The sequence below is a fragment of the Phyllopteryx taeniolatus genome, chromosome 3, assembly GCF_024500385.1.
Source record: "Phyllopteryx taeniolatus isolate TA_2022b chromosome 3, UOR_Ptae_1.2, whole genome shotgun sequence".
In the NCBI taxonomy this organism is placed as follows: Eukaryota; Metazoa; Chordata; class Actinopteri; order Syngnathiformes; family Syngnathidae; genus Phyllopteryx; species Phyllopteryx taeniolatus.
In genome coordinates, this window is record NC_084504.1 from 14,851,765 (window position 1) to 14,879,081 (window position 27,317).

General features: G+C 38.8%; 1 protein-coding gene across 4 annotated transcripts in view; it reads right to left on the reverse strand.

The window, feature by feature from the left end:
• Positions 1-27,317, reverse strand: part of LOC133474948 (netrin receptor UNC5C-like) — a 298,998-nt gene that overhangs the window by 27,872 nt on the left and 243,809 nt on the right. For 3 of the 4 annotated variants that reach the window (XM_061767144.1, XM_061767142.1, XM_061767141.1), the window contains 6 exons: positions 25,812-26,003; positions 22,774-22,991; positions 19,576-19,711; positions 17,949-18,036; positions 11,680-11,848; positions 8,003-8,236 (listed from right to left, as the gene is read on the reverse strand). In XM_061767144.1, the coding sequence (XP_061623128.1) occupies positions 8,003-8,236; positions 11,680-11,848; positions 17,949-18,036; positions 19,576-19,711; positions 22,774-22,991; positions 25,812-26,003 (1,037 nt within the window). The remainder of the gene's footprint in view (positions 1-8,002; positions 8,237-11,679; positions 11,849-17,948; positions 18,037-19,575; positions 19,712-22,773; positions 22,992-25,811; positions 26,004-27,317) is intronic. The other variant, XM_061767143.1, reaches the window with a different exon arrangement.

Here is a 27,317-nt window from a genome sequence, read left to right on the forward strand (position 1 = left end):
GTTTCCTCGTTTCCTTGTTTCCTCGTTTCCTAGTTTCGTTTCCTTGTTTCCTTGTTTCCTAGTTTCGTTTCCTAGTTCCCTCGTTTCCTAGTTTCGTTTCCTCGTTTCCTAGTTTCGTTTCCTAGTTTCGTTTCCTTGTTTCCTCGTTTCCTTGTTTCCTAGTTTCGTTTCCTAGTTTCGTTTCCTCGTTTCCTAGTTTCGTTTCCTTGTTTCTTCGTTTCGTTTCCTTGTTTCCTCGTTTCCTAGTTTCGTTTCCTTGTTTCCTAGTTTCGTTTCCTTGTTTCCTAGTTTCGTTTCCTTGTTTCCTCGTTTCCTTGTTTCCTAGTTTCGTTTCCTAGTTTCCTCGTTTCCTAGTTTCCTCGTTTCCTCGTTTCCTTGTTTCCTCGTTTCCTAGTTTTGTTTCCTTGTTTCCTAGTTTCATTTCCTCGTTTCCTAGTTTCGTTTTTGTTTTTTTACTATTTGTATTTTTTAGTTTTCTCGTTTCGTTTCCTTGTTTCCTCGTTTCCTAGTTTTGTTGTTTATTTTTTTAAATATTTTTATTTTTTAGATATTTTTTATAAAACTAGGAAACGAAACAACTAATATCTGAGAAGTAAAAAAATATATAAAAATATATAAAAGATAAAAATAAAAAAAAAAAATAAAAAAAACGAGGAAACGAAACGAGGAAACAAGGAAACGAGGAAACAAGGAAACGAAACTATATTAGGAAACATTAAATGAGGGAACTAGGAAACAAGGAAACGAAACTAGGAAACTAGGAACGAGGAAACAAGGAAACGAGGAAACAAGGAAACGAAACTAGGAAACAAGGAAACAAGGAAACGAAACTAGGAAACGAGGAAACAAGGAAGCTAGGAAACGAGGAAACGAAACTAGGAAACAAGGAAACGAAACTAGGAAACAAGGAAACAAGGAAACGAAACTAGGAAACGAGGAAACGAAACTAGGAAACAAGGAAGCAAGGAAACGAGGGAACTAGGAAACGAAACTAGGAAACAAGGAAATGAAACTAGGAAACGAGGAAACAAGGAAACTAGGAAAGGAGGAAACAAGGAAACGAGGAAACAAGGAAACGAAACTAGGAAACGAGGAAACAAGGAAACGAAACTAGGAAACAAGGAAACAAGGAAACGAAACTAGGAAACGAGGAAACGAAACTAGGAAACGAAACTAGGAAACGAGGAAACAAGGAAACGAGGAAACGAAACTAGGAAACGAGGAAACGAAACTAGGAAACGAGGGAACTAGGAAACGAAACTAGGAAACGAGGAAACAAGGAAACGAAACTAGGAAACGAGGAAACAAGGAAACGAAACTAGGAAACAAGGAAACAAGGAAACGAAACTAGGAAACGAGGAAACGAAACTAGGAAACGAGGAAACAAGGAAACGAGGAAACGAAACTAGGAAACGAGGAAACGAAACTAGGAAACGAGGGAACTAGGAAACGAAACTAGGAAACGAGGAAACAAGGAAACGAAACTAGGAAACGAGGAAACGAAACTAGGAAACGAAACTAGGAAACGAGGAAACAAGGAAACGAGGAAACGAAACTAGGAAACGAGGAAACGAAACTAGGAAACGAGGGAACTAGGAAACGAAACTAGGAAACGAGGAAACAAGGAAACGAAACTAGGAAACGAGGAAACGAAACTAGGAAACGAAACTAGGAAACAAGGAAACAAGGAAACGAGGAAACGAAACTAGGAAACAAGGAAACGAAACTAGGAAACGAGGAAACGAAACTAGGAAACGAGGGAACTAGGAAACGAAACTAGGAAACGAGGAAACAAGGAAACGAAACTAGGAAACGAGGAAACGAAACTAGGAAACGAAACTAGGAAACAAGGAAACGAGGAAACAAGGAAACGAAACTAGGAAACGAAACTAGGAAACGAGGAAACGAAACTAGGAAACGAGGGAACTAGGAAACGAAACTAGGAAACAAGGAAACAAGGAAACGAAACTAGGAAACGAGGAAACAAGGAAACGAGGAAACGAAACTAGGAAACAAGGAAACGAAACTAGGAAACGAGGAAACGAAACTAGGAAACGAGGGAACTAGGAAACGAAACTAGGAAACGAAACAAGGAAACGAAACTAGGAAACAAGGAAACGAGGAAACAAGGAAACGAAACTAGGAAACGAGGGAACTAGGAAACGAAACGAGGAAACAAGGAAACGAAACAACTAATATCTGAGAAGTAAAAAAATATATAAAAGATAAAAATAAAACAAATAAAAAACAAAACGAGGAAACGAAACGAGGAAACAAGGAAACAAGGAAACAAGGAAACGAGGAAACGAAACTAGGAAACAAGGAAACGAAACTAGGAAACGAAACTAGGAAACGAGGAAACAAGGAAACGAGGAAACGAAACTAGGAAACGAGGAAACGAAACTAGGAAACGAGGGAACTAGGAAACGAAACTAGGAAACGAGGAAACAAGGAAACGAAACTAGGAAACGAGGAAACGAAACTAGGAAACGAAACTAGGAAACAAGGAAACAAGGAAACGAGGAAACGAGGGAACTAGGAAACGAAACTAGGAAACGAGGAAACAAGGAAACGAAACTAGGAAACGAGGAAACGAAACTAGGAAACGAAACTAGGAAACGAGGAAACAAGGAAACGAGGAAACGAAACTAGGAAACGAGGAAACGAAACTAGGAAACGAGGGAACTAGGAAACGAAACTAGGAAACGAGGAAACAAGGAAACGAAACTAGGAAACGAGGAAACGAAACTAGGAAACGAAACTAGGAAACAAGGAAACAAGGAAACGAGGAAACGAAACTAGGAAACAAGGAAACGAAACTAGGAAACGAGGAAACGAAACTAGGAAACGAGGGAACTAGGAAACGAAACTAGGAAACGAGGAAACAAGGAAACGAAACTAGGAAACGAGGAAACGAAACTAGGAAACGAAACTAGGAAACAAGGAAACGAGGAAACAAGGAAACGAAACTAGGAAACGAAACTAGGAAACGAGGAAACGAAACTAGGAAACGAGGGAACTAGGAAACGAAACTAGGAAACAAGGAAACAAGGAAACGAAACTAGGAAACGAGGAAACAAGGAAACGAGGAAACGAAACTAGGAAACAAGGAAACGAAACTAGGAAACGAGGAAACGAAACTAGGAAACGAGGGAACTAGGAAACGAAACTAGGAAACGAGGAAACAAGGAAACGAAACTAGGAAACGAGGAAACAAGGAAACGAAACTAGGAAACAAGGAAACGAAACTAGGAAACGAAACTAGGAAACAAGGAAACGAAACTAGGAAACAAGGAAACGAAACTAGGAAACAAGGAAGCTAGGAAACGAGGAAACGAAACTAGGAAACAAGGAAACGAAACTAGGAAACGAAACTAGGAAACAAGGAAACGAAACTAGGAAACGAGGAAACGAAACTAGGAAACAAGGAAACGAGGAAACAAGGAAGCAAGGAAACGAGGGAACTAGGAAACGAAACTAGGAAACAAGGAAATGAAACTAGGAAACGAGGAAACAAGGAAAGGAGGAAACAAGGAAACGAAACTAGGAAACGAAACAAGGAAACGAGGAAACGAAACTAGGAAACGAGGAAACAAGGAAACGAAACTAGGAAACAAGGAAACTAGGAAGCAAGGAAACGAAACTAGGAAACAAGTAAATGAGGAAACAAGGAAACAAGGAATCAAGGAAACGAGGAAACAAGGAAACGAAACGAGGAAACAAGGAAACTAGGAAACGAAACTAGGAAACAAGGAAACGAGGAAACAAGGAAACGAAACTAGGAAACGAGACTAGGAAACAAGGAAACGAGGAAACTAGGAAACGAGGAAACAAGGAAACGAGGAAACTAGGAAACAAGGAAACTAGGAAACGAGGAAACGAAACTAGGAAACAAGGAAACGAGGAAACAAGGAAATGAGGGAACAAGGAAACAAGGAAACGAAACGAGGAAACAAGGAAACGAAACTACGAAACAAGGAAGCAAGGAAACGAAACTAGGAAACAAGGAAACGAGGAAACAAGGAAGCAAGGAAACGAAACTAGGAAACAAGGAAACTAGGAAACGAGGAATCAAGGAAACGAGGAAACAAGGAAACGAAACGAGGAAACAAGGAAACTAGGAAACTAGGAAACGAAACTAGGAAACAAGGAAACGAGGAAACAAGGAAACGAAACTAGGAAACGAGGGAACTAGGAAACGAAACGAGGAAACAAGGAAACGAAACAACTAATATCTGAGAAGTAAAAAAATATATAAAAGATAAAAATAAAACAAATAAAAAACAAAACGAGGAAACGAGGAAACGAAACGAGGAAACAAGGAAACAAGGAAACGAGGAAACAAGGAAACGAAACTAGGAAACAAGGAAACGAAACTAGGAAACAAGGAAGCTAGGAAACGAGGAAACGAAACTAGGAAACAAGGAAACGAAACTAGGAAACAAGGAAACGAGGAAACAAGGAAGCAAGGAAACGAGGGAACTAGGAAACGAGACTAGGAAACAAGGAAACGAGGAAACAAGGAAGCAAGGAAACGAGGGAACTAGGAAACGAAACTAGGAAACAAGGAAATGAAACTAGGAAACGAGGAAACAAGGAAACTAGGAAAGGAGGAAACAAGGAAACGAAACAAGGAAACGAGGAAACGAAACTAGGAAACGAGGAAACAAGGAAACAAGGAAACTAGGAAACGAGGAAACAAGGAAACTAGGAAAGGAGGAAACGAAACTAGGAAACGAAACTAGGAAACAAGGAAACGAGGAAACAAGGAAGCAAGGAAACGAGGAAACTAGGAAACAAGGAAATGAGGGAACAAGGAAACAAGGAAACGAAACTAGGAAACAAGGAAACGAAACTAGGAAACAAGGAAACGAAACTAGGAAAGGAGGAAAAAAGGAAACGAGGAAACGAGGAAACAAGGAAACTAGGAAACGAGGAAACAAGGAAACGAGGAAACGAGGAAACAAGGAAACGAGGAAACTAGGAAACAAGGAAACTAGGAAACGAGGAAACAAGGAAACGAAACAAGGAAACGAGGAAACAAGGAAACGAAACTAGGAAACAAGGAAAGGAAGAAAAGAAACTAGGAAACGAGGAAACAAGGAAACGAAACAACTAATATCTGAGAAGTAAAAAAATATATACAAATATCTAAAAGATAAAAATAAAAAAAATTAAAAACGAAACTCGGAAACAAGGAAGCTAGGAAACAAGGACATGAGGAAACAAGCAAACAAAACTCGGAAAGAAGGAAACGAAACTAGGAAACAAGGAAACGAGGAAACAAGGAAACGAAACTAGGAAACGAGGAAACTAGGAAGCGAGAAAACTAGGAAACAAGGAAACTAGGAAACGAAACAACTAATATTTGAAGTAAAAAAATATAAAAATATATAAATATAAAATAAAAAATATTTTAAAAAATAAAAAAGGAAACTAGGAAACAATGAAACGAGGAAACAACGAAATGAGGAAACTAGGAAACGAAACAACTCATATCTGAGAAGTAAAATAATATATAAAAATATATAAAATATAAAAAATATTGAAAAAAATAAAGGAAACTAGGAAACTAGGAAACAAGGAAACTAGGAAACGAGGAAACGAGGAAATGAGGAAACGAAACAATATCTGAGAAGTAAAATATCTGAAAATATATAAAATATAAAAAATATTTTAAAAAATAAAAAAGGAAACGAGGAAACTAGGAAACAATGAAACGAGGAAACAACGAAATGAAACTCATATCTGAGAAGTAAAATAATATATGAAAATATATAAAATATAAAAAATATTTTTAAAAAATAAAGGAAACGAGGAAACAAGGAAACGAAACTAGGAAACGAGGAAACAAGGAAACGAAACAAGGAAACGAGGAAACGAAACTAGGAAACAAGGAAACAAGGAAACGAAACTAGGAAACAAGGAAACTAGGAAGCAAGGAAACGAAACTAGGAAACAAGTAAATGAGGAAACAAGGAAACAAGGAATCAAGGAAACGAGGAAACAAGGAAACGAAACGAGGAAACAAGGAAACTAGGAAACGAAACTAGGAAACAAGGAAACGAGGAAACAAGGAAACGAAACTAGGAAACGAGACTAGGAAACAAGGAAACGAGGAAACTAGGAAACGAGGAAACAAGGAAACGAGGAAACTAGGAAACAAGGAAACTAGGAAACGAGGAAACGAAACTAGGAAACGAGGAAACGAAACTAGGAAACAAGGAAACGAGGAAACAAGGAAATGAGGGAACAAGGAAACAAGGAAACGAAACGAGGAAACAAGGAAACGAAACTACGAAACAAGGAAGCAAGGAAACGAAACTAGGAAACAAGGAAACGAGGATACAAGGAAGCAAGGAAACGAAACTAGGAAACAAGGAAACGAGGAATCAAGGAAACGAGGAAACAAGGAAACGAAACGAGGAAACAAGGAAACTAGGAAACGAAACTAGGAAACAAGGAAACGAGGAAACAAGGAAACGAAACTAGGAAACGAGACTAGGAAACAAGGAAACGAGGAAACAAGGAAGCAAGGAAACGAGGGAACTAGGAAACGAGACTAGGAAACAAGGAAACGAGGAAACAAGGAAGCAAGGAAACGAGGGAACTAGGAAACGAAACTAGGAAACAAGGAAATGAAACTAGGAAACGAGGAAACAAGGAAACTAGGAAAGGAGGAAACAAGGAAACGAAACAAGGAAACGAGGAAACGAAACTAGGAAACGAGGAAACAAGGAAACAAGGAAACTAGGAAACGAGGAAACAAGGAAACTAGGAAAGGAGGAAACGAAACTAGGAAACGAAACTAGGAAACTAGGAAACCAAAAACATGCATGAATTGGAGACTCTAAATTGCCCGTAGGCATGACTGTGAGTGTGAATGGTTGTTTGTTCCTATGTGCCCTGCAATTGGCTGGCAACCAGTTCAGGGTGTACCCCGCCTCCTGCCCGATGATAGCTGGGATAGGCTCCAGCACGCCCGCGACCCTAGTGAGGAGAAGCAGCTCAGAAAATGGATGGATGGATGGATAAAAACAGACAAATATCATGATCAATTACAAAAAGACAGAAAGAGCGTATAAAAATAAATTCCTTGGAGTAACAATGTAACAACTATGTTGTAAATCTTACGTAGACGTTAAGGCCAAGATGTCAAAAACCATAGCTATTCTTCCGTAAACTAAGAAGGTCTTAAGTAAGAAGTCATTATCCACATTTTACGGTCCATTGTTACTGCCATATATGATTTACTGTGTGGAAATATGTGGCAGCGGCACGGTGGGGGACTGGTTAGAGCGTCTGCCTCACAGTTCTGGGGACCGGGGTTCAATCACCGGCCCCGCCTGTGTGGAGTTTCCATGTTCTCCCCGTGCCTGGGTGGGTTTTCTCCAGGCACTCCGGTTTCCTCCCACATCCGAAAAACATGCATGGTAGGTTAATTGACAACTCTACACAAGTGTGAATGTGAGTGCGAATGGTTGTTTGTTTATATGTGCCCTGTGATTGGCTGGCAACCAGTTCAGGGTGCACCCCGCCTCCTGCCCGATGATAGCTGGGATAGGCTCCAGCATGCCCGCGACCCTAGTGAGGAGAAGCGGCTCAGAAAATGTGGCAACACGTAAAAAAACAACACTCACCCAATCTTTATGCTACAAAAAAAGCCAATCAGAATTATTAATCGAGCTGGCTACATATAACCAGCCAATCAATTTGGTGATTTACCAAATGTATTAGTTGCATATACTGTCCTGAGCAAGGCTTCTTTTTCTGTTAAGAACAAGAACGAGAGCCCAACTGACCTTCTGTGCGTCATTCATTTAGCCTATGAACCTGACTGTATCAGAGATGTGCAGGTGAGTAACTGCACAACACTAACCTTTAAAAAAATGGATGCACTGAATTTGCAATAAATGAACTGCGATATGGCGTGTAATTACTGTATAATATACTAAATCTAAACATTATAAACAGTTTTTTGTCCAGTATGTACACAACTTACCTTGAGTGCATCCTGCGTGTCATCCAGACAGTACACCCTGATGTGGTAGTCCAGCGTGGTGCAGGAAACAGGGCCAAAGACAGCCAGCTTCAACCTCTTTGCGGCCGCCTTGCCCACCGACTGGCCCACCAGACAGTACGTGCCCAGAGTCTCCGTGAGGATGTGACAGGCCTCAGAGTCCATCTGCACGTAGCAGGGGGTGATGAAGTTCTCCTCGCCCACCACCACTACATCCTATTGGACACACATACACTCATGTTACTGTGGAGCCGGTATGTTAGGCTAACAATACGCAGCAGTAGTGTTGCCTATCTATCTTATCTATCTTTCTACCTATCAATCCTATCTTTTTTTTAACCTGTCCTGCTCGATTTCTAGGTCATGCAGAATGGAGGCTCTGTATTCCTTTTATGCCAGAACAGTTTTTTGGTGCAACAGTGCAGTTTTTTTGTATACAGCCACTGTGGTTCTGTGTCTTATGATGGATAGTTATTGAAAATTTCAGTCAGACACAACAAGGCTTTAAAGAGTGACACAAAAGAAAAAAGGAGAGTACAGAGAGGAAAATAAACAAGAAAATACAGGAAAGGACATCCATCCATTTTCTGTACCGCTTATCCTCACGAGGGTCGCGGACGTGCTGGAGCCTATCCTAGCTATCCTTGGGCAAGAGGTGGGGTACACCCTGAACTGGTCAACAGCAAATAACTAAACACAACAACAAGTAACTAAACACAACAGCAAATGAAAAAACACAACAGAATGAAGCTACCGGAAAAGTTAGGCACTGGTGAGGGAGATAAGACTCACTCGCTGATTGGATGAGAGGGACGACAATGAAAAAGAGGTCGAAATTAAAAATTTTAAGAAAAAGAAAACATTTCCATTGTGACATTGGATTTGAGTTTTATACAGGACAGTAGTGTCAAGCCCCCCCCCCCACACACACACAGTAGTCAGCAGAGGGCGTATCAATCCTATCCTGACTATGCTTTGATTAGGCAAAACAAAAACTGACAAAGTGACAATTTGTAGCTGAAAAAACTCTTAAATTGGGGCTCTTATGAGTCAAGCTACCACTGTATTCAGTAATGAAACAGTCTATGCCGCTCTCCTTGAGATAAGGCCCAATCAATATAAGAGGCAGGGGGACCTAACATGCAATGAATGTGTTATTAGCGCTAATCACAACTGTGGCCTGACACCTGCAGAATTTAATTCTTTCACTTCCATGGATCCTAATGTTCTTTTTTGGATGGGGAAAATGAACAATTTCCTGCAAACAAATGGATTTGCTGATTAAATTCCAGTTTTCATTTTCCTTACACCGTCCCTGCTGCGGCACATACACTCTGATACATACACGCAGAGACAGACGTTTTACGCATGGCTAATTGCGCGGAGACATTGTGTGGAGCTGTGATAAGAAACAGAAGACGAGCGCGGGGATAACACACACACACACACACACATCCAGAGTATATAGACACACACATTGAGATTGCTGAGTCTTCATGCTAAGAGATGCAAAAAAGAAAGATGAGGGAGGAGGAGGACGGCAGGAGCATAACAAATCGCAGCTGATAGGAGTCTCATGGCTCCTACCGCCTGTAAGAAAACTCTCGCCTCCTTTTCTGTTTGTTTCATTCCCTACAGACGAGGTGTATATCATATAGTGTGTACGTGTTGGCTGAATAAATAGGTTGGCAGTGATGGTACGCTCTGTGGTGGGAGATGTTCTCTTTTATTACTAACCTGCTGAAACAATAGTCACAGGTGGCTTTGTTATGCTCCACTGCTGGTAATATAATATAATGTAATATAATATAATATAGGTGGAACGGTGGACGACTGGTTAGCACATCTGCCTCACAGTTCTGAGGACCCGAGTTCAATCCCCGGCCCCGCCTGTGTGGAGTTTGCATGTTCTCCCCGTGCCTGCGTGGGTTTTCTCCGGGCACTCCGGTTTCCTCCCACATCCCAAAAACATGCCTGAATTGGAGACTCTAAATTGCCCGTAGGCATGACTGTGAGTGCAAATGGTTGTTTGTTCCTATGTGCCCTGCGATTGGCTGGCAACCAGTTCAGGGTGTACCCCGCCTCCTGCCCGATGACAGCTGGGATAGGCTCCAGCACGCCCGCGACCCTAGTGAGGAGAAGCGGCTCAGAAAATGGATGGATGGATAATATAATATAGGTGGAACGGTGGACGACTGGTTAGCACATCTGCCTCACAGTTCTGAGGACCCGAGTTGAAATCCCGCTTTGCCTGTGTGGAGTTTGCATGTTCTCCTTGTGCCTGCGTGGGTTTTCTCCGGGTACTCCGGTTTCCTCCCACATCCCAAAAACATGTGTGGTAGGTTGACTGAAGACTCTAAATTGCCCGTAGGTGTGAATGTGAGTGCAAATGGTTGTTTGTTTGTATGTGCCCTGCGATTGGCTGGCGACCAGTTCAGGGTGTACCCCCCCCCCCCCCCACGCTCACCCGAAGATAGCTGGGATAGGCTTCAGCACGCCCGCGACCCTAGTGAAGATAAGCTGGACAGAAAATGGATGGATAATATAATACCATACAATGGTATATAATCAGGGGTGCGCTCAGAAAATTGATGGATAATATAATATAATATAATATAATATAATATAAAATAATATAATATAATATAATATAATATAATATAATATAATATAATATAATATAATATAATATAATATAATATAATATGGCACGGTGGGCGACTGGTTAGAGCGTCTGCCTCACAGTTCTGAGGAGCGGGGTTCAATCCCCGGCCACGCCTGTGTGGAGTTTGCATGTTCTCCCCGTGCCTGCGTGGGTTTTCTCCGGGGCACTCCGGTTTCCTCCCACATCCCAAAAACATGCATGGTAGGTTAATTGACAACTCTAAATTGCCCGTAGGTGTGAATGTGAGTGCGAATGGTTGTTTGTTAGTATGTGCCCTGTGATTGGCTGGCAACCAGTTCAGGGTGTACCCCGCCTCCTGCCCGATGATAGCTGGGATAGGCTCCAGCTCCAGTTACTTACTGTACCTACCTACCTACCACAATGCAAAGAACAGTTTGATGAACGCATGATAGGGTAGCAGTTGCTCTACCTAGTGTTGAAATGTAATCATTCACGACTTATCCATGTTGAGCCCTCATCAGAATCAGAATCAGAATCAGAATCATCTTTATTTGCCAAGTATGTCCAAAACACACAAGGAATTTGTCTCCGGTAGTTGGAGCCGCTCTAGTACAACAGACAGTCAATTTACAGAACACTTTGGAGACATAAAGACATTGACAAAAAACAATTGTGCAAAAAGATGCAGAGTCCTCTAGCACTTAGAGCAGTTCGAATGGCTAATATCGCAATCGCAATAAAGGGCACTGAGACTTCAAGGAGTGTATGTGGTTTAAAGTGACGAGTAGTGCGATAATCTGGGACAATGTTGGTTGTGCAAATGTTACAGATACTCCTCAATCAGTGTGCAAATGGAGCAGATGCTACTCTGGCATGAGTGGCCAGTATATGCAAATAGTGCAGCACGGCGAGACAACTACAGTGAGTGCACGAGTAATACATAGTGTTGTAAACACATTGTAAACACACATTTCACTGCAAAAAAACTGACTTTTGGATAAACACACAGAAGCAGAGACGCACACACACTCACCTCCCACTCGCCCATGGCCAGTTGGTTTTTTAGCTGTATGAGCCAGTCCTCATGGACATTGTCAGCACAATGGTGGATGGTAAGGATGACCGGTCTGGTCAGCAGAGCTCCCAGAGGCCCGCAGCTCACCACTGGACTCAGCACAGTCTGCACGTCCTCCAATGGGGGTCTGCGCAGGACAGATAAACACACAGCCGTACGTTTAGTGGTGCGGAGCGACCCGCAAAAACCTCTGTTCGTTTAATCTTGAGCTGTGTTGGTCAAAAGGAGCAGATCAACGACATAAGCACGCGTCAAACAATCACAATTTTGCTATTAAGCGGTCATTTGGAAACTGATGCAGAGTTAAAGTAAACATTGATATAAAGAAAATAATCAAAAAAATAATATGTATGAACTAATGATAACTAACATAATTTTTTTAAAATCATGATGATAATAAAAACACCAATCCATTCTGTTCTCTGTACCGTTTGTCCTCACTAGGGTCATGTGTGTGTGCTGGAGCCCAACCCAGCTGACTTTGGGCGAAAGTCGGGGTATACCCTGAACTGGTCGCCAGCCAATCGCAGGGGACAGAGAAAAACAACCACACACAGCGTCACACCTATGGGCAATTTAGAGTCTTCAATTAGCCTACCATGCATGTTTTTGGGATGTGGGAAGAACCCTGAGTACCTAGAGAAAACCCACGCAGGCACAGGGAGAACATGGAAACTCCACACATGAAGGCCAGAGCCTGGATTTGAACCCTCAAAATCTGAACTGTGAGGCGGATGTGCTAACCAGTCAGCCGCAGATCTGCCTAATAAAAAAACATCAATGAAATAATAATACTGTGCCCTGCGACTGACTGGCGACCAGTTCAGAGTGTAGTCCGCCTTCCGCCTGAAGTCAGCAACCCGCGACCCTAACCAGGATAAGCGGTGTTGATGATGGATGGATGGAAATAATACAATAAAAAGTAAAACAAAAAATATATATATACCAATAAGAAATTCAACAAAACAACAACAATAAATAAATAAAAGTCAATAGTACTTAGGGTAATCAATAGCAACTTTTTGCAAATAAATTAAACAGAAATAATAATAATAATAATAAAGAAATTCAAAAATGACAAAATGTATACATAACAATAAAAGGAAACTAAAATAAAAAATAAAAGAATAAATGCATTGGGTCCCCAGGATTCAAATGTAATAGAAAAAAGTACAATAACACTAACTATATTACATATAACTAACTGATAATGCTAAACATAAAAAACATTATTTTGTAGTAAATACCCAAAAATAAATTCAAATGAAATAATGAAAACAAAAAGGAAAGCGTATGAATTAGAGCATATATACTAACTAATACTACGTAATATAAAATAACAACAGCAGCAATGGTAGCAATAATAATAATAATTATATTAATAAAAAATAAAAAATACTAAAAGTAAAATAACAATATAAATTCAAAATATTGACAAAAACTAAAAAATACACCCATAACAATAGATGGATACAAAAATAAAATTAAAATAAATGCCATGGATCTCCAGGATTCAAATGTAATACTTTAAAAGTAAAATTAATTACATTATGTTTAACTAATATAACTCACAAACTAAGATTGCTAATCATTAAAAACAATGTTTTTAATCAATAAATAAATACAATACATCAAATAATAAAAATAAAATTATAATAATAATACAAATCCAATACAAACTAATAACTAAATACAGTTGGACAGTTAAATTAAGCAAGTTATACAAAAATATTATGAACGAACACGTAAAACACAACAATTAACTTACCAATCAAAAATCCAAAAATCAAATGAAATAAAATTTAAAAAAATGTGTTGGGTCTTTGGGACTCCAGCTGTGTGTGAACCTCTGTATCTTGTGGTAAGCTCAATGCTAAATAAGTCTTCTCCCTTCATTTGTATTCAACTATAGTCTGGAAATGACTTCATGAAGTCCAAACTCGTGTTTAAAAATCTTCATTTCGCCATTAAGTTATAAGTTTTCTATCACATGCTATTTTAGAATGACTGAGATTTTGATGTTTTTTTAATGTTATAATAATATTTACAAATACAACAACTCAAGTGAGAAGTGATTTTTAGCCTTCTAAACAATGTCATGGGAAAATGCACCAACCTAAAAGAGCGTTTGATCTGTTGCCACCTGCTTGCTGGTGTTAAAAAAAAAAAAAAAAAAAAAAATGCTGCTTAAAGGCACATCTAGTTCTTTTTATGCGGTCCAGCATTTATTTTTTTTACATACCGGTATATATTTTTGGGGGGCCAACACTGCTTGAAGCAGCACTAATCCTCGGCAGCATTATTGATTCAGCCGCTGGACCTCATTAATGACTCATGAACAGAAGAAAACAAATTATAAAATTAACATTCCATCAAGGAGGCAAACTGTACTGCAGTCACTTTGACATATACAACACTAAGGCTGCCACTTAACTCATTCACTGCCAGCCTCCCCAGTTAACATAGATATTTGACTTTTAAAGCTGTCAATGGCAGTGAATGTGTTAATCCATTCAGCTATTACGGATGTGTAATTGTATTCCGGCTTAAATACAGAAGAAAAGGCCAGCGGTTTCATCAACTTAACCTGACACTTCACAGCTACAGCAGGGGCATTTTTACAGTAGTCATTTAGTGGCCCAAGGTAAACCAAGTCATGGGGCCCTTCCCATCTGTGTACTGCACGAGCAAAAGTTGTATTTACACCTCAACACAAGAGGCTCTATTTTCATGACTAACAGTAATCCAGCGCTGCACCTGGTGTACCTCTGCGAGGAGGCGGGGTCAGCCCGGTTTTGGTAACTTTTTGGACTGGCATACCTCCAAGCGTGGGACGTCTGCGCAGGTCTGTGCGTGTTTACAGCTGAATTCAATCCTGTCCAATAAAAGGGGTTTCTCTCATTCCCTTTAAAAGTGCCACAATATTCTCACACGGAGACGTCTATATATACAGAAGAGGACACAGCGATCCTTGTGTTCCGATGTGGCAACAGGCAATGTGATTAAATACAGTATGAGCTGTTTGGAGAGGACTTAGGCAATTAAGAACTGCAAGCCTAAAGTCCCCCAAGACGCGAACGACTGGCCTTCGCCCACATTCTCATCACCCGCTACTGTCACTTCAATCCCTCATGAGCACTTGACATCTCTCCGGACAAAGCCCAGCATTCTGAAGCATCTGAAATCCCCGGAAACCTACGCCAGGATCCTGTTTGTCGACTTCAGCTCTGCCAACTCCATCCTCCCAGCTCTACTCCAGGACAAGCTCTCCCAGCTCAACGTGCTGATTCCATCTGCAGATGGCTCAAAGACTTCCTGACGGACCAGAAGCAGCATGTGGGGGTGGGGAAGACAGTTTTGGACACTCGGATCATCAGCACCAGATCCCCTCAGGGCTGTGTGCTTTCCCCCTGGTTCTTCTCCCTGTACACCAACTGCTGCACCTCCAGCCATCGGTCCGTAAAACTGATCAATTTTGGGGAAGACACCACCCTCAACAGGTTTATCTCAGCTGGTGAGGAGTCTGCCTACAGGAGGGAGGTGGAGCAGTTGCTGTCCTCGTGCAACAGCATCAACCTGGAGCTTAACACCCAGAAAACAAAGGACATGATCGTGGACTTCAGGAAAGTCGCAGCCCCACGGCCCCACCTCACCCTCACAGACTCCTCTATTTCCACTGTGGACTCCTCCCGCTTCTTGGACACAACCATCACCCGTGCCCGTGTAGTAAAGTATGTAACTACTTATAAAATAAATATTAAAATACTTCAATGTACATTATAAAATATTGAGAATATTACAAAATGTTTAAACATTAAAAAACATTTAAATGCATTAAGAACCTAAAAACAACACAGATAAAACTATTACGAAAATGAAAAATACTCAAACACAATTTTAAAATAGTGAGAAATACAACCCCAATTCCAATGAAGTTGGGTCGTTGTGTTAAACATGAATAAAAACAGAATACAATGATTTGCAAATCATGTTCAAACCATATTTAATTGAATACACTACAAAGACGAGATATTTAATGTTCAAACTGATAAACTTTATTGTTTTTAGCAAATAATCATTAACTTAGAATTTTATGGCTGCAACACGTTCCAAAAAAGCTGGGACAGGTGGGAAAAAAGACTGAGAGGAATGCTCATCAAACACCTGTTTGGAACGTCCCACAGGTGAACAGGCTAATTGGGAACAGGTGGGTGCCATGATTGGGTATAAAAGGTGCTTCCCTGAATTGGTCAGTCATTCACAAGCAAATATTGGGCGAGGTGCACCTCTTTGTGAACAAGTGCATGAAAAATGGTCGAAAGTGCATCTTTGTGTCCATACATCCAAATTCAGCCAGTCGTCTTCCTCACTGCTACTAAGAGAAAGTTTTGGGAAAGAGTTTCTTTACTTTGTAGATACTTTGTGAGCTCTTCCAAAGTGACTGCTCAAATGTACAGCAGCTACGCAGTTGGAATATCAATATTTCTCTCCCATGTCCCGCAGAGCGTTACTCATGCGCTGGCTTTTGAGGAGAGGATTATAGGACATTTCGCAGCAAAAAGAGTAATCCCCAGAATAGCCACTGGCATGGAAATTAATGCAAAAATAAAAAAAATAAATCGGGTGCAGTGTATCTGCATACTATTTTACAGGGTGCTGAAGTTTTTTTTTTCTTTTCACCATTGCATTGCACTGAATGTGGATTCATAGCAACATGAACATAATGACAACATCTGAAGTGACTGTTTAAATTGACACCCACACCTCAAAATTAGGCAATTGAAGTGTGAGATTTTTCCCAATCAATCAGCAAAGCAAAACTCATATTATTGATTTATACTAATCATTTAAAATGATACAAAAATATTTCTTAACTTAATTTACTGTAGAAACTGCAACAACTGTTTACCAGTATTTCAATGTCTGCCCTATAATAGGCTAAGTTACAAAAATAACACATTTTTAATATTCTTTTTTGGTGTTTCAGATTGTAAAAACTGTATCAGATTAAACAAAAAAAGAAAAAGTCAACATAAAATCCAATCAAATAAACAATAGAATAAATTACGAAAAGATAAATAATAAAAATTTTGAAAAAGTAACAGTATTTCAAAGTCTTTAAAACAGCAATGCAATTAATGTTTTCAATATAGATTAAAAAAATAGCAAAGAAAATAGAAAAAAGTAACAATTTTAACTATTTAAAATAGTGATGCAATTATTATTTGTAATTTGGATCAAATTAAATAAAATCATACAAAATTATGAAAATAACATTTTTAAAAGTCTTTAAAACGGCAACATAATTAAAGTTTATAATTTGGATGAAATAATAAAAACAATCAGAAAAAGTAACAACATTTGAAAAGTTTTGTAATTTGGATAAAATAAAACAAGATATAATATTTTAATACTTAGAACTGTAACATATTGGAAACAATGACAAAAGTAAGAAATCCTCTTGGGTATTGTAATTAATATTCAGTTAAAATAAAACAAAACAAAAATAAAAAATATCAACATAAAATCTTAATAATCAAAATAATAAGATATTGAAAAACAGAAAAGAAAATGATTGTGTACCACAAATAATATTTGGAGTTTAAATAAAATAAAATAAAATGAAAATAATGACAAAATGACCTCATTAATTCAACATTTTGAAAAAGTCATGACAATAAAGTCTCATCGATATTTGGAGTTTGAATTAAAAAATAAAATAAAAAATAAAACGTCATGTGTCTTGGCTTGTCAAGGTATGCCCTAAAAAAGTTCAGTAATTTATTCCTTCAAGGAATTTAATTGTCAAATTTACACAAGATATGGCATGAAATACGAGGTCGCAGATTAGCCCAATAAGTCCCAAGTCTTGTGAACTATAAATAGAATCAGAAAATAAGATAAAATAAAATAAGACAAAAAAAAAACCTTATCTATAGATGTGGGTGTTTCAAAGATTCAAATACAGCAAGGATGTGGATGCAGCAGAATACAAATGCAATAGGCTTGAATTGCACATGGTCATATGTACTTGAAATGAATAAAGTGTTAACCTTGCCTCGATGAATGAACAACAGAACCAATCAATAGATGTAAAAAACAATGCCAATAAATATGGAGCATATATGTGGAGAGATGTTGGGATGAAAAGCCGGCAGCTCCGAAAGCACATGAAAGATGTGAGAAAGAGTTTGGAAAAAGCGGCTGCGAATGAAGTTAAGACTTGCCTGGAGCTGTCCTTCCTGTGCACCGTCACATACATCTCGTAGACCCGACCCTGGGGGACCGCGCCCGCCGGAACCAGCAGACTCACTCCTGGAACACATGCAAGCAAGGAGAGGGAACCATACCATTGCTTGTTGAGTTATTGCAGGCCACTGCACAGTGAGCAACGGGGCATTATTTCATTATATTGTCACATTTAGAGGCAAAATATAATTTCTAGAAATGTATTGTAATATCCTAGTTTTAGTTGTGGTCTTTACAATTACAAATGGAACAGTTTTTAATAACTTTTTGTTTTCAACTTGAGGGTATTCATCGAATATTTTATTTTAAATACTGTATGTGTTTCCCTCAAATAAAGTTCAATCATGCCACAAAAAGGATGCATATTGTGTACAGATCAGTGTACAGATGGCGAGCTGAACATCAACACCACTTTGCCGTGCATTTTACGACGGATAGTTTTGTAAACTTTCAGCAGAGACCACATGGCTTCGTGGGTAACTTGATACGAGTGAATGGAGCAGTGCCGACTGTCTAACTACCTGGGTTTCCTCCTACCGTCCCGCTGTTGTCAGGTGCTGTGTTCGTCTGTGCCATTGTGTCACCAACAAATTGACTCGTGTGCTTATTTTTATGATTATAATCTCCAATAACCATTCCATTATATATATATATATATATATATATATATATATATATATATAAATAAATCGCTATATATATATATATATATATATATATATATATATATATATAGCGATTTATTTTATTCATTCAAATTTGGCAGGCTTGTTAACATTACTCTTCTCTGTAGCATGTCAAATTTACATGCCGTTTTTTCGGGCCTGCTTAGTGCCACTTTAAGATGACACAAAATACAATTATATATATATATATATATATATATATGAATACAAATATAAATACAACAATTGGGAATAAATTTTCTGTGAGTTTATTGAGGCTTACGTATTGTATAAAAGATGAAAAAATAAACAAATAATACCAATAATGCATAGTAAATACAAAGTGTATTAAATTAAAAGAATATGAATAGAAATGATAAACGAACACATTTTAAAAATATTCCCTCCATATTGCAAAGTTTAATTACACCACAAAATATAAGAAATACACTCTCAGTAGGATGCAGATTATGCAGGTGTGCCTATTAAAGTATCTCATAAAGAAAACTAAATGAAAAACAATAAAATATTTGAATTGTATGACTACAGTTTGAATTAAACGTCTATTAGATTTTACTACTCCACACTGACGTTTAGAGCGTGAATTAAATGTGTTTTTGGCATCTCATCTTTCAATCAAACAATTTAAAAAGGACGTTCGACTCGGCTGTCTAATTTGGGTTTCTGCTAATTAGCATGACTACATTCAGCGTGATGGTAATTTGTATTTTTAATCATTTGTTTCTATGCTAGTCCGTCGAATATGTCTTTGTGTGAAAGTGCTCCGTGGTGAAAAAAAAAGTTTGAGACCACTGTACTGTGCTGAAAAAAGACCAACGATGTCACCGATTAATCCAGTTTGAATCATCTTTCATCACATTAGTGTTGTCGTACAACCCCTAATTGAAATAAAAATAAAAATGACAATTGAACTTTTTACCAGAGTTGGGCACAATGAGGTGTCCTCCCTGGTTGTTGAAGGATCCGTGAGCGGTGCATGAAGGGTCTCGAGTGCGGGCCAAGCTGTGGTTACGAAGGTTCATCGTGTCGCTGTTCTCCAGCAGAGACTGGGTTAACTGGGAAACCAAAGTTCTAAGTTAGCGGTAAAAATACAGGAGCCACAAATGGACTGTTGGAATGAACAGCAAAACAGGTTCTGGTAGTGTTGGAAAATAGCAAAAGCATACAGGAGATTGCTCTTGCGTTAAAGGGGATAATGTACTGGGACTATGTTACCTGCTCAGTGTTTTTTAAAACTGATTTATTTTTGGGTGGCACAGTAGCTGACTGGGTTAGCACATGCCCCTAACAGTTCAGAGGTCAAATCCAGGCTCTGGCCTTCCAGTGGAGAGTGCATGGTCTCCCTGTGCCTGCCTGGGTTTTCTCCATGTACTCGACTTTACTCCCACATTTCAAAAACATGCATGGTAGGTTAAATAAAGCCTCTAAATTGCCTAGTTGTGAATGGTTGTTTGTTTATATGTGCCCTGCGATTGGCTGGCGACCAGTTCAGGGTGTACCCGCCTCTTGCCCAAAGTCAGCTGGGACAGGCTCCAGCATGCCCGCAACCCGAATGAGGATATAAGCGCTACAGAAAATGTATTTAATGTTTATATTTAGAACATTTTATTGTACTATTTTGGCTTCGTTTTTCACATGTACTTATTTTATTTATTTCATTTATGTATTTAATTAACAATGTATGTTATTTATTTGATTATGTATTTATTTATTAGCTTTTATAATATTTATGTATTTATTATAATGTCTTAAAATTGTTTTATTTTTATTTTTTGGCAGCTATCAAGGGACAACATAGATGCTACAATAATAAAGTCCCTTTACGCAATTATTTTATCGTATGTATTTTATTGTTAGATTTACTTAGGGCAATTTACTTAATTCAAATGATTGGATTTAAGTAATGGGTTTAGTTCATTTTTACTTTTTTACATTAAACCATGGCAAAAAAGCTAGCTTATTTATGTTTTTACTTTTATGTAATTCATTTAATGATATTTATTTCATTTGATCATTTTTATTAGACTTAGACAGGCTGTTTTTTTTTTAATTTGATTGTATGTATTTTTATATGTTAATTAAATTAATACTACATTTTTTGTTGCATTATTTATTCATTAAACTATTCATTTTTGTTGTGATCCTATAATGTTTTGTAAAGCAACAGTAAGTAAAAGTTGGTCAATGAAAAGGGACAAAGTGTTCATTCTCAAGTATTCCATGCAAAAATATGATTTTGCAGTGTTTTTTTCCCCCTCTTTTCGTTGGACCCGTTTCCTTGAGAACTGCTACTAGGAAGCTGAGCCTCGTGCCTTGGAGTGTTGCCACGAGGCTCAGCTGGAAGAAGGAATATCTCAAATCACCATGGGGTAAAAAGTGGTTAAAAAAAAAAAGAGAGAGCTGCTTTGCATTTCACGGCCTAAATGCAAGCACTGACATGTAAAATAAGCAATTAGGATTCAGATTTAGTTCACTCCCAGCTTGGAACAAAAAGTGTTGATGAGTCAAAGCCGATTGGTGACTTTTTGAGCAAGAAAAACATGTTTTTTGATTATTCGTCATTACTTTGGGACATTGTGATAATGTTATCGCATATTTGGAATGCCCTCTAAGTGTTTTAATATGAAGTTTGACTCGATGGGGTTTGTGTTGCAAATAGATTTTTTTGACCCGTCTGTTTGAATAAGTGACAGGTATTGAGGTCATTATTAGGTCCATTGATACCATAGTCACATTATCAAGAAAGTCATCTTCAAGTGCTTTAGTAAGAAGTATGACTTGATAGGGTTTGTTTCAAATACCGTATTTTCACGACCATAAGGTGCACTTAAAAGTCCAAAATGGACGGGGCGCCTTATGTGTGCACCGAGTTCCAAAATCTGTAAATGTTGTTGTGTGACTTTAATGAGCTCTCCGCTTGACTGACTGGGAGCATTTCCTGCTGACACGCTGCTTATATAGAGGAAGGCGGACGTGACTGAGGTCATTATGCGGCCGTCAAAGGGGGAAGGGTGCGCGTGACAGAGGACAAAAAGGCACGCCCCCAGTAGGTATATATTGCCGGTATGTGCATCGGTTGGGCTAAGGCCCCCGAAAATGGCACCTACGAAGAGACACTCTTACGAAGCACAGTTTAAACTTAAGCTATCAGTTACGCGGAGGAACATGGGAATCGAGCAGCCGCGAGAGAATTCAAGATCAACGAATCCATGGTTCGCAAGTGGAGGAAGCAGGAAAACGAGCTTTGCCAAGTCAAGAAGACGAAGCTGAGTTTCCGCGGAAAAAAAAGAAAACGCGGAAACAAGGCGAGGTGGCCGGAGTTGGAAGACCAACTCGAGCAATGGCTTAATGAACTCCAACCGCTGGACATCGGTGTAAACAGGGCGTTCAAAGTGAAGTTGCGAGCGGCGTGGGAGTGATGGATGACAGATGGCGAACACAGATTTACTAAGACGAGGAGGCAGCGCCGGGCGAGTTACGCCACAATTTGTGAATGGATTGTGGAATCTTGGGCTAACGTGCCCGCTTGCACTGTTGTTCGGGCTTTCGTAAAAGCCGGCATCATTTCTGAGGACCCGCACGGAAACGAGACTGACTCGAATATGGCGTGTTTGATTGAGAACTTGCCCAGCTGTTCATTTCGGATACAGAACATGATGGATTTGTGGATGAGGTTTGATCAAAAAATAACGTGAGTACATTGTTAAATACAATAAAGTACAACTGAACTAAATTTTTTTTAAAAACATTGTTTTAGCGCGCATGCATGCTACTGTATGTTTTAAGATAGCGTATGTTTTACCATGCCTGCGCTCAATAATACGGTGCGCCTTATGTATGTGTTAGATACAGAAATAGACCCCGTAACTGAAACTGCACCTTTTAATACGGTGCGCCTTATAGTCGTGAAAATAAGGTAGATTTTTTTTGTATGCAAGTTTAATAAGCAACAGGAAATGGTACCATTTTCAAGCATCAGAAATAAATTTTCTGATTAATACGTCATCTTAAGCAGGTACTGGTAGTGATACTGTAGTCACATACCTGGAAATCTCTCTTCTCATGCTTTAATATGAGGTATAAGTCAATGGGGTTTGTGTCAATAAGTTTTTGTTACCTTTGGGGAGAGTTTGGACGTGAAGTCTCCTCCGAGGTCGTCTTGCGGCGTGACGAGGCCGGAGGAGTTGTACACCTTGATCTTCAGGTTGGGGAGGGGCTCTAAGAGTAGAGAGTTGGTCATTGGGATTTTATTGGACACGTGGCGGAGGACATAAGCGGGACCGCTGTACATGGTGGCGGCATTTGTCAAATCGGGAGGGGCTGTAAACAGATCAGCTAGGCGGGAAGGGAGGTAAAGGGGGAGAGAACGGAAATAGGGACAACAGAAATTATATTAACCAATAAAAAAATAATAATCTAATAATGAGCATTTGGTACAATAAACACAAACATTTGATGAAAAAGCATGGGTTTCCTGGTCAATTAAAGCAACAATATCATTAGCCAAATAGCATAGTTGCCTAGTTCTTTTTTTTAATTATTATTATATATTTTTTAAATTTTCGGAAAATAAGAAAAATACAACAAATTCAACAAATAAGAGGTCAGAAGATCATGACTTTATTGGTATGTAACATTGGTGGACAAGCCAGGAAAGCTAATTTCATGTTAGCTTTCATGCTAACATTGGAGAATCACATCTCATCATTTGCCATAGCGACCTTGGATCTCTTATCCCTTGTGATTTCTAATACAGTTGAACCAGACAGGCAACCTCTCATGTTGCACTTACTGTTAGCAAGATAGCATTTTTGTTGCAAATCGCCTACTTAACATGGTCTGTAATATTTTTGGACAAGCCAGGATGCCGCTGATTATGTGCTAGCATTAGCGGCAGTGCATTACTGTTTGGAGACAGCATCTTTGTTGTTGCCATAGCAAGATGCCTACTTTTCATGGTCTTGTTGGACTACCCGGGACAACTCATATCCTGCTTGTAATAACGTCACTATTTTAAGGATGACAGCAGGGCTGTTGCCATGGCGACCCCAGATTGGACCAGCCAGGACACACACTGTATGTTGTGTGCTAACACAGTTAGATAGCAGCTCAACTATTTTTTGCGGGTTTGTTGGACCGGCCTAGACGCTTTTCATGTTACATTAGCATCGGTGCTAACGTCAGAGAACAATCAGACCAAGTTTGTTTGTTTAGCACCTTAGCTTGAGCTATTTTGTCACTTAACAAATGCCTTTTTGTTACTGTTCATTTGCATTCATCACAGTATAAAAATGCCAAACAGTAGCCTAAAAGCCAGAACATAATATTATTTTCTGCTGCTTTAAGTGTTCCATGTTTAAAACTCTCCTGTGCGTGTTTTTATACCGCTCCTTCCTGATTCGTCCCAGCTGACGTACGTAAACATGACACTTGTCCATAGATCGCGAGCTAACTTCCTGGCCTCCCACTTGCACTCATAAATAAATCCACATCTGCAATCTAAAACACAGATACTACACGAAAAAAGACGCACATCAGCAGGAACAGGAACACGCTCATTCTTAATCAGTTTACCATATTTCTGTGCTAGCATTTGGTTGCAGTTCACCGGTAATGTTTACAGGCATTATGTATGATACGGTACGTACAGTATGTCTTATTTATAAACTGCTCTGTAGATTGTCTTCTAGCGACAACAAGAATGTCCACTGGATAAAAAGTGGCTGACATATTGCTTAGCATGAAGCAGCTGAGCATTTCATTAGTTACACGTTCTGCAAAGTGACACACACACATATACACACATTTATTTGGAGTGCTCTTGTGGCATCAATGGGAAAGAGTGCAAAATCTGCAAGTAGGCGTTTTTTTTTTTTCAGCCAATAGCTGAATAGCTAGATTTGTGAATAGCAAAGTGCGAATAGGCAGATGTTTTGCAGTGACGCAAGGGATGCAGACAATCTCCCGATCGATCACAAATTTCCTGACATTTCTGGTAAGCAATTAATGCGTGCAGCAGCGAGCTTCTTAGGGTCGTCTCCATTAGTCGGATGGAAGGAAATGTCAACGCAGGCAAGAAAGGACGACTGCAATTTAACAACATGAAAGATGGAGGCTGTGGGCGGGAGTCAAAGTGCCGCCGGCGGAACAAGCGCGGATGGAGTCATTGGGATGCTGACCAACAGGAGGAGGGATTGACCTGAATGTGCAAGAGACACACAGACACTCCTTCTTGGGGGGCTTTGAATTCAGACCATGCGCTATATGCATTTGAGGAAAGTTATTTAATGTATAGATTAATTCGGGTGATGAACACAAGTTAGAAAAAAATAGCCCCCGGCACCAGTTTCTCCGATAGACATGGAATTTGGTGGACATGTCTAGCATTACAGGCTACGCGAAAAAGTCTTAAGGATCCGTGTTCAGAATTGAATGGGAAGTTGGGCATTTTGTTGTGAAGCAGCTATGTTTGGGTTATTTTCAGGTATTGAAAGTGCAAGAAATGACCTTCAGACACATGCATTCCTGACTGACAGAAATGGGTAGAAATGACTGTTTTAAAAGGACCATCCAGAAAACCTCATGTGCCCATCCTCATGACAGGATGCATGAAAAATTCTCATGGACCCATGCCTTGTATGAACAGGAAGCCGGCCATTTTTGGTGTGAAGCAGTCATTTTGCGGCAAATTCCAGGGCACGAAAGTTCTAAAAAATAATCCTCCCACACTTGTTTTGGTGATTATAACGGAATTTAGTGGACATGTCCGTCATAACAGGACACACAAAAAAGTCAGAGGGACCCATGCCTAGAATTGAACAAAAAGAGGTGTGAAGCAGCCATTTTGGAGTGTATACCAAGACTCAAAACTTTGAAAAATTATCTTATCATAGCTGTTTCTCTGATCACCACAAAATTGGCTAAATTGAACAGGAACTTGGCCATTTTGGTTTAAAGCACCCATTTTACAAAAAACAGGGTCCTATTATTTAAGAATTTGCCCAAATGAGTCCCAATTGGGAGAAGGTATCCCAGGATCCTTGGTAATACTTGCTTTTCATTGGACAGTGGCGTAGCAACTAAACAGCATTGCCTTGTTTACACAATCGATCGATTGATCACATTGCACAGGATCGGAGTCAAGGCTTCAAGTACCTGATCTGGTCGTCTTGATGTTGACCGACTGAAAGCCTCCGTTGAGCGCCGACGTGTCGATGATGTCCGAGTCGAAGTCGCGGTGTGTTTTGCGGTACACAAAGAGCGCCACGATGACCGAGATGACCAGGCACATGATGACGGCAATGACCACGCCCACATACAGAGCCACGTCGTCAGTGCTCGGAGCCGCTGGAGGGAACAATTACAATGTAAGTACAGCACTTTTCGCAAAATGTCAACAATGTCACGACAACCACTCATTGGACCCTTCATTAGGAACACCTGCAATCAAGAGCTGATGATCTTATGAACCGTCTCCATGAAAGTCACAATATTAGGAACAATACAAACTTCAACCACAATAACAAACGTACTGTTCCAAAAACAGGCTCTCTCTGTTGTGTTTGCACGAAAACGAAATTATTTACTTTTTTATATTTATCATGATGTATTACTATGCTGATTTATTTACTTTTTTATTTTAATTTAACAATACATTACTGTGTATTTTTTCAATAATGTGATTTGAAATTTTTATTTCATTTGTTTTATTTTATTTTTAAATGTATAGAACAGGGCTTTTAAAAATATTTTACAAATTTTTAATTTTACATTTTAATAATTTTAAGTCACTAAGTCAGTCATTTTGTTCTAATTGCTTCATTTTAAAATACAGGTATTTTTATTTTATTAAATTATTGGTAAATTTAAAGTTTTTCTATATTATTAAATTAATAATTGTTCCTAATATTTTCTTTTTTAGGATGATTTTGATTTTATAGGAAATTATGTATTTCTTAATTTAAATTATCAAGTCAGTTATTTTATTGTAATTGTTTCATTTTAAATTACAGGTATCTTTAAAATTAAATTATTGGTACGTGCAAGCTTTTTAAAAACATTATTAAATTAATAGTTTTTCCTATTTACTTTTTTAGCACGATTTTCATAAATAAGAAATTATATATTTGTCATTCTAAATTATTCAGTAAGTTATTTTGTTCTAATTGCTGTATTTTTACATATCTTATTCATAATAATAAGATAACATTCTAATATAATAGATAATATAATCTTTTATGTATTTTTTCCAATCATTTCCATTCTAACAATGGGATTTTTTTAAACTTAAAATATTATTTTTTTTCTTAATTCCTTGTAATTTTTATTACATTTGAAAAAAAAAAAAAAGAATAAAACATGAGTTTTGTTTTTTTGGGGGAACAGTCTTTCCAAATCCATGTCCTCCAAACTCTCCCTAAACAAAGACAGCGTCTCATTCCTCCCCCTTTCAGACTTAAAGGATGATCTGTGAAACTTTTAAAGAGGCCTCGGGCGTGCGTAACAAGAGCATTTGTCTAGACACAGGCGGCGAGAGACACCTTTCATAAAAGTGTTCAGTCTTAATAAGCTTGTTAATTATTTCACAAGGGTCCTCCTTCAATATGACATGAGCTTTTTAAAAATGCTCATCCATTCATGTATGTGGCCTTCCACAGTTTC